The sequence below is a fragment of the Eptatretus burgeri genome, chromosome 15 (assembly GCF_056783735.1).
Source record: "Eptatretus burgeri isolate ZD-2024b chromosome 15, Ebu_testis_v1, whole genome shotgun sequence".
NCBI classification, from domain to species: domain Eukaryota; kingdom Metazoa; phylum Chordata; class Myxini; order Myxiniformes; family Myxinidae; genus Eptatretus; species Eptatretus burgeri.
The window spans coordinates 35,783,952-35,792,863 of record NC_140975.1 but is presented as its reverse complement, the minus strand read 5'-3'; the positions used below and the strand labels follow the sequence as shown (position 1 = coordinate 35,792,863).

The 8,912-nt window shown below is 42.4% G+C and overlaps 1 protein-coding gene across 1 annotated transcript in view; it reads right to left on the bottom strand.

The window, feature by feature from the left end:
• Positions 1 to 589: 589 nt before the first annotated feature.
• LOC147011924 (uncharacterized) overlaps positions 590 to 8,912 on the bottom strand; it is a 104,534-nt gene continuing 96,211 nt past the window's right edge. The window contains exon 5 of the mRNA XM_085857584.1: positions 590 to 2,084. Within this exon, the coding sequence (XP_085713710.1) occupies positions 2,026 to 2,084 (59 nt within the window). The 3' untranslated portion in view covers positions 590 to 2,025. The remainder of the gene's footprint in view (positions 2,085 to 8,912) is intronic.

Genomic DNA, 8,912 nt, shown 5'->3' with positions numbered 1-8,912 from the left:
ATAATATCACGATAGGCAGATTCCCCCTTTGCTGAAAGTCATTAACGAGACCGGTTACGATTGAGAATCTGATAGGAACATCGATTCCTTGAAACTAGTTTTCATCCAAACCCTTAATACCACTGCTTCAGCCAAATTTGCACCAGCAACCCACTGTCCTAACTACGATGCCATTGTATAGCTATGGATATGGTATTATCATCCGATGATTATTCAGTCGTGTGAACCCTAACAGCCCTAACCTTAACTACCCCAACTCGAACTTAGATGCTGATTGGAAAAATATAAATGCTGATTCCTCTCCTCCGTCCAGAAGGAAGCTGCAGACGTAATCACAATATCAATCCGTGGATTAAGGAGCGACATTCATTGGAATTGAAAAAAATTTAATTCACTTCTATATACAGAAATTAAAACACAAGAGACATTGTACAAGGACAAAATCACTGTAACTCACAAAAACAAACAAACAAACAAAAAAAACAACAAGGCACCGATGAATACGCGTGCCTTCTCGGTCGATGAAAAGCAGTTGTAAACATCCTTTATCCGAGATATCCAGGCTTACAGATCAAATACAAACAACTGCTGTCCATGCAAACAATTTATTGCAGTCATGGTAAACTTACATACAATAGGTCATTGTGCATTGTGGAGTCATGGTCCAAGTTAATACAGTAAGAGTCGAACACTGAACAGAATACTGAATAGATAAACGGAGTGCCGGACTTAACCCCAGAACTCCAAGGGAACAAAACATTCTTTACTCATCCCGGAATCATGCTTTCACTTTCATCCATGAACGGAATCCTGATTTTTCACTACACTCGACCGACTGCACTACCAAAATCTTTGTCAGCTGTCAGCCAGTCCAGTGTAATGAAAAGGTGTGTTGCTGCTGGTGTTCAAACGGGTGATGTGCCCGATGGTCCACTTCGACAGACAGTTGGTACAGCACTGCCATATGATACAGACATGACAGTTTCGGCCCTTATGTGAATGACCGCATCAACGTGTTATCGATCATCATATATCACTTGACGAGCATTGCTGTTCTACCACCATTAACTTCTCTACCAAGAACATAGCGAAATTCACACACCTTCAATGACTGTCTGAAGAACCTTTTTGCTGATGGACATGACTCTAAGGAAATGCGTATGCGTACTTACAGACATAAACAGGCTCATTACAACACGTACAATACATATAATCAGCTCAGCTATGTGAAAATTCTAACCGGGACAGGACATGTAATATCACCTGACACACAGTGTAACGACCATTACAATTAACACACAAACAGTTTTAGCTTGGAAGGTTGTGACACGTTTAACACAGTAACTGAAGTCACCGACTAGCTGCAATCAGTGCAGTCGTCACACAGTATTCAAGACTGAGTCAAACTTTGAGACTGACAGCATGTTCAACAGGAATTAATTATTTATCAGATACCTAAACGGAAAGACATGAATACATTCGAGAGCTCGATAGACAACCGAAGACATAAAGGAATGTTTATAATGCTAGCAGATCATCCTCTAAACTTGATGCTTCTGACAAAGCAACCCTTCCAACATAAAACAAGGTCCAATCAACCTCTCCAGCACCGTGTGCTTTGAGGGCAAGGGAACGGAGCGAAGTGCTTTTCAAGAATCATTGCCATCGCAAGTGAAACAAGACAGGATCAACGGAATGCCTTGTTCGTACCACCCTCAACATACTTTCTGATCCATTAAATCGTACTACACAGAAGAGCATAAAAACATTACAATTAAGCATTCGGACACAGACTTCAGCGCATTGGGACCAGTAATGATAATAAACAAATCGATCGTTTGCTTCCTGCACACATGGGGAACACTATTGCCTCATTACAAAGAGGGACCGGTTGCCTTCAGGACCCGACACGCTTGCACTGAAAAGCACCGTCACAGCCACTGTGGTCTGGAAAATATCTCTGATGCCTCTGATGCCACTCTCCCTCGTTTGAAGCAAGACAAACAGCTGCGGTGTTTGCAGATCTCACAATCCCTCATCCGCTGGGTGTTCTGGTTCTTTCGGAGATGGGCAAGGTACCATTTCTGCGGTGAAAGTGGGGTGGGGTGGATGGTAATTGTGATGATTTGGGGTAAAACTAATTTTATATCCAAGTAGTAGTGACATCTTCTTCATCAGTGCTGATTTACCAAATTATAACTAATACTCTATCTCGTCATCCATTGCATCACTCAATTGGAATGTCAGGAAATCGGGAGAGTTCCCATGAAGGGATGGTGGTGAGGACACTCCATAGGTTTAATATATAATACAACACAGATCCGAAAAAAAAAATCTGCCAAAATACAGACTTATAAACATACGAGCAGCGTATGCTTACATTGTAAGCAATAACGAACCATGCTTCCCCCATTGTCTCAGGTTGCTCACCTGTATTTGTTTTTTTCATTTATTTATATTTTCATTTACGGACGCTTACTGACGGTTGTGTGATTTTTTTTCAGGTGTATCGGCTTCGATGTCGATCGGCACACCAAATTCCCATGCTTCCAATTGTCTCGGATCACTCACCTGTATTTCTTTTTCTCATTTTTTTTTCATTTATTTATATTTGCATTTTCGGACTCATTCAGAGGGTTCTGTGATTTTTTTTCCCAGTGAACCGGGTTGGATGTCCATCGGCATACAAAATTACCATGCTTCCCCATTGTCTCGGGTCACTCACCTGCATTTTTTTCATTTATTTATTTTCATTTATTTATATTTTCATTGAGGGATGCTTTCCGATGGTTCTGTGATTTTTTTTTCCCCGTGGTGTATCAGCTTCATGCCTGGAATTGGCTTAATGGTTAGGGTGGTGGGCTTGGGATCCCAGGGTCTTGAGTTCAAATCTGGCTCAGCTGTTCAAATAATACCAGGTGGGGTTAACTCGGCCTGTCATCCTTCCGAGGTCGGCAAAATGAGTGCCAGCTTGCTGGTATCTTGTGTCGGAGTGGCGACACGTCCAGGATTGTGTCCAATAGCCAAGGAGACTGCTTAGGCAGCACCAACGCTCTGCACAGAGTATGGTCCCAATGGATGGATGGATGTATCATCTTCAAAGTATTCCCAGTGTATCAGTCAGCACATGAAATTTCAGCTTTCTCTGTCACCCAGAAGGTACCAAAAAAATATCAGTCAGTCAATGCATGAGTGAGTCAGTGAGTGATTAGAATGAGCTTTATATATTAGATAAAGTACCTGCCAGTCATGTATGGAGGATTTCATATCCTACAACATTCTCTTGGACAGTATCGCTGAGCTACAAAACTGACCGACTCAAAACAGACCGTTTGTAATTCTTCTTTTCAGACACCCTAACTCAAAAATGGTTTAAGCTCAGGACTTGGTTTGAACACGAATCTACTGCATTTTTTCTGTGCGAATGTCCATGACTACTCTCAATTTCCACAACTTGAAAGGATTCCACAAAGTAAGCATCTCTGCATACCAACGCCGCATAGGGCAACTAGGATGCTACTTGTTAGAGCGCTCACTTGCGCCATGCTGAACAGTTTACTTTTTTTTATCCCACTGATAGGCCTGATCTGCATATGGATCTACACTAAAATCTAACAAGTAGCTGATACTCAAGGTTCCCGCCTTTTGAGGAATAGATCGGTGTTATATGAAAGCTAAATCTTGAACGTTTTTTGAAATATTGCGTATACGTTAACCAAGATGGTTGTCATGGTAACATCATTTAGCCATCACAACCGTGATCTAATCAAGTTGAGATAATGTCATGAGGAATCGATATCTGCAATATGAAAGCTAAATGTTGAAAGGTTTTTGAAATATCGCGTCTACAAAAGTACATGGATGGACAATCGGTCATGGACGGATGATCGGTCAGTTGGACGGAGCTCATTTTAATGTCCCCCATCTCTGACCTTGTCGGAGGGGAGGGGCACAATCAACTTGTTCTTGTCACCTACCCAACTCATCCACCAAGTTTTCTCCGAATCCAACAACAACTTTTTGAGATATCGTGCTAAATATCGTTTTTGGCCCGATCTCTCAATGGTGAAGAATCACTTTAAAAATTCTAGTATTCATATCCAGATCTGAATCTTCACCAAAATCTAATCAATTCTTCCTTGTCAAACACCTAACCTGTCCACCAAGTTTCGTCCAAGTCCACCCACAACTTTTTGAGACAGCCTGCTCACAGACAAACAAATAGACAAACAAGCCGGTAGGCGGCGATGGGTCGCCGAGCATGGAAACTAAAAGATATAGAGCAAAATGGATGTCATATAGCGGATAGGGAATCACCTTAAGATTATGCATATCAAATCTCATCCAGTTCCATCTTCTGATAACTACTCGGTATCCATTTGAATGAAAAGTACCGAAAATGCGGTTTGAAATCGGAAATCCCCAAAGTTCGAGGGGGTGCTGTGGGTGAACAAAGATCTAAATTGAAAATCCGGCTTGATCGTTTGTGCACAATGAATTCCAGACGATTATTGTGAATTTTCATGACCATCCGACCATAACCCTTGGAGGAGTAGCATTTGGTGCGAAGGCACCTCCAGCTCTCGCATATTATCGATTTTTGCACCAATTGACCTTTGACCCCTGACCTAAGCGAAATCGGTCAATATGTCCTGAGGCAAAGTTGTAGTACTCATTGAGTACCATGAACCTGCAAAGTTTCATTCGTATCGATTCACTCACCTGGTCGCTAGGGGGCCTTCAATTTTCGCGCATACCCTAATTGTCGGGGGCGCTGCGGGTAAAGTATTCCATTTATCACAAAAACCAGAATATATTTGATAGAGCATCACCTGTAGATCATTCGTGCCAAATTTCATAACCCTACGTGGGATAATGGCTTTCGGAATTGATTTTGCGTGAACGGTACCGATTATGAAGGTTTTTCGGTTGTTGCTAGGGAACCAAAGCGTCCCTAGCAACCATCACAATTTCCAAAGCACCAGGTCATAAGATGTACCTACCACACGAGTTTGGTCAAAATTCGCCCACGTTTACTACCAATTATGCTGATGACAAACGAACAAACAGACAGAATTACTGACAATAAGGTTCACCTATTTTGGCGACCCAACAGGGGTGAAGACTAACCTCAATGAAGAGCCAAGAGGGGTGGGCGGGACCACGCCTGTCAGTCAGTCAGTCAGGTGAGAGCGGACTTGTGGTGAGAATTGGCTGAGTGCCAATCACACCAATGTGGGTGTGGTTAACGTGGAATATGATTTCTACCCATTATATAATAGTATGAATATATAATGGAAAGTGTTTTCACACATAATCAACAGGATATTTCCCAGTGTAATCAAAACAAAATTCTTTACATGTAAATACATTTTTCAAAAGTACAGAAACAACGAATAAAAACAACTTTTTTTAATGCAAAAGGATCGAGGGATGGTCACAATAAATTATACCAAAGTTTGGAAATTAAGAATTACAAAGCAGGGAGTCCTCGATTTATGTTCATTCTATTTACGTTTTTTCGACCTAACGCCGATGACAAAGTATGGACACTTTTCGATTTATGCCTCATAATTTTTCGTGTTAACGTTTTTTCATGGAGATGAACATTTTTTTTTAAACTTCTCCCCAGAAATAAACTGTGCTGTAACCTCTCTGCTCGCGTTTTCGTGACCCTCGGAGTGTCAGAGAAGTGCAAGACACCATTAATACGAGCAAGCGATGCCCATGCATCAAAGAAACGTAAGACTCAAACGTTGGAAATTAAATTAGACAAAAAAACGGTCTGAGAGAGGGGAAACTCCTTTGCAATTCAGACGTTCGCTATCCTTGTACTTAAGCGGTCTAAGATCGAGACGATATTCGAGCACAAGGTGAGAATTTTCGAACGTGTGAAGGAATCTTCGCCGATGAATTCAAAGGTAATTACCAACAAAAGGAGTGGTGCGATTGCTGAGATTTTGAACTTTTTTTGTCGAAATTCAAAGCGTTATGTCTGGTGCAAGCCTAACACTGCACATCACCCAGTCAACACCATACCAACTGTCGAGCATGGTGGTGGCAGCATCATGTCATGGTGGCACCTGCTGAGTCAGCTATGAATCTGAAACTGGGTAGAAGATTCACATTTCAGCAGAACAAGGATCTGAAGCACAAAGCTGAAGCCACACTGGAGTGTCTGATTTGGAGGAAAATAAATGTTCTTGAGTGGCCCAGTCAAAGTCCTGACTTGAACCCAATTGAACATTTATGGCGAGACTTGAAGATTGTAGTCCATCGACGATCCCCATCAAACTTAGCAGAACAAGAGCAATTTTCACATAAAGAATGGGCAAACATTTCCCCCATCGCACTATGCAAAGTTGGTGGAGGTCTCCCCAGAAACACTCATTTCAGTCATTGCTGCAAAAGGTGCTTCAACCAAGTACTGATCTAAATGGCTGAATACTTTTACAACAGGTGAATTTTGATTTGTACATGTTTTTTGCAGGTATTCCTGACATGTAACCTCCTACAACTATAACAGCATCTCGTTTGGTCTCTTCAGTTATGAATGAAAAAGTTAATTTAGGAAAATTAACTTTTTGTCAGAAAGGAAAAAAGCCTTTTTGACACCACTGATACATTACTTTTGCTTTATCACACTCATTGCTGCTTTGCTTTGGTAGCAGTGTTTGCTGATATGACCTTGTATAACACGTTTGGCATGGTCTCATATCTGTGAAGGGGGCTGGTGAAGCAAAAGTGAAAAGGGCTGGTGTGACATTTCTTCTGGTCTTGAGCAAACTTGTAAGAGTATTCATTGACATGGTGGGTCTAAGCTAAGCATGTTTTTTTTTTGAACAAATGTATTAATAGCTACAATATGAATATTTAGCCTGCGAAAGTAAACCATTTTCGATATTTCCAGCATATGCACTCACACTCTGGTTATCTAATAATTTATTCGTTTAGAGCCCTGGATATCTAATAATTGATTAGTTTAGAGCCCTGGTTATTGAATAATTTATTGTTTTTGTTGCCATCCCTATTCTGACCATTAAATCACCCACTTTTTTAACATATATATATATATATATATATATATATATATATATATATATATATATATATATATATATATATATACAATGTTGAGACTCATATAAGACCTAACACACAGAATGGAAAACATGGGGAGCAGGAGGCAAGAGGGGTGGGAGAGGGAAGTCGAAAACAGTGGGTAACAGAGACATTAGGAGATCTGTGGAAGGGAGAGGTATGGGGTGGGGGACACGGGGTATACAAGATGAACATTACAGGGCCTTTCAGGAAGGAAAGCAGGGCATTTGAAGGAGGTGGGTTTGGGATGGATTAACGGGGGTAGAAAAGATCGAGGATTTGGATGGGCGAAGACAAGAGATGGTGGTGAACAGCTGATTTGTAGACCAGGAGGGAAGAGTGGGATTGAAGAGAGCATGGGAGTTCATTCCAAAGGTGGGGAAAAAAAGGAATGAAAGAATAAAGGTGAGCAGTGATTCTTGATTTTGGCAATTTTACCAGAAGGGGGTTACTGGCGGACCTTGAGCACCCTGTGGAATTATGGGGCTGACATATCAAAGAGAGCAGGGGGAGGGGGTGAGGCTGGAGAGGAGACGCGAGAAGACAGAAAGACCACCGACCTGCCTGCAGTGAGAGAGTGAGAGACCCAAAGACAGCCTCATCGCAGGAGACACCAATGATAATAAATGCCTTGGTTGCCACAGCATGAAGCCGAGAAAGGTGAGAGGCAGGAACACCAGCCCAGAGGGGAGAGCAGTATTCCATCAGACTGTGGATGAAAGCTTTGTATGTGGTCAGGAGCTCAGGTGTGCCAACGAAGGACTTTGCACGACAGAGGATGCCCAATCGGCTACTGGCTTTGGAGGCCAACTTGGAGATGTGGCTTTCCCAGAAAAGATCATGGCAAATAGTGAGAAGGACTTCTTCAAGATGCTTGTTGAGAAAGTAGATTGGGGGGGGCGGGGGGGTTCCAGATGGTCCTTTCGGAGAGACATGGTGAGGGTGTGAGATTTGTCATGATTAAAAGACATGTTCCACGTGTTGGACGAGCTTGTAATTTTATCCAGAACTGCAGAGTGAAGAAGCTGCTGCTTGCCAATCTGAGGGATGACATGGTATGGCAGAGGGTGGAGTCATCAGCAAAGAGATAAAGAGGATTTTCCAGTTTCCAGAGATTTTCCAGAGAGTCGGAGAGATCATTGGTAAAACCAGAAAAAGCACAGGGCCCAGAACACTGCCTTGAGGAACTCCAGCCTGGACAAGAAGAGGAGATGAGAGAATTCCATTAAGGGCCACACGTTGACTGTGACAGGAGAGGAAGTCTGCGAGACATGAGTGGAGATTGTCAATGGATACCATAGGAAGAGAGTTTGGTGAGCAGGGCGGTGTATCAGACCACATTGTAAGTACGCGATGTTTTTCGGGAGATGGCCCTGATTTCATGTCTGGCATTGAGGACCTCCATCTGTTATTGGGAAAGAAGGAGCAGGAAGTCCAGGGTAGAGTGACCTCGTCTGAATCCAAATTGATGATCAGAAATCAGGCCATTGGAGAAGAGGAAGGATATACTGTCTGAAGCAATGATGGATTCCATAATCTTGCTGATGATTGGGAGAAGGCGGATTGGTCTGTAGTTACAAGGATCTGTTTTTGCATCTTTTTTGTGGAGAGGGGTCATGTTTGCTGATTTCCAAGCAGATGGCAGATGACCTTGAGCAAATGAGAGGGTGAATAGAACAGAGAGAGGGTGAGCAAGAGCAGCAGAGCAGGCTTTTAGGACATGTGGGCTGATGCCGTCTGGACCGGTTGCAGAATCTGAGTTGAGGTATGACAGCAAGCTCTCCACCTTGTCAGGAGAAAAGGACACAGAG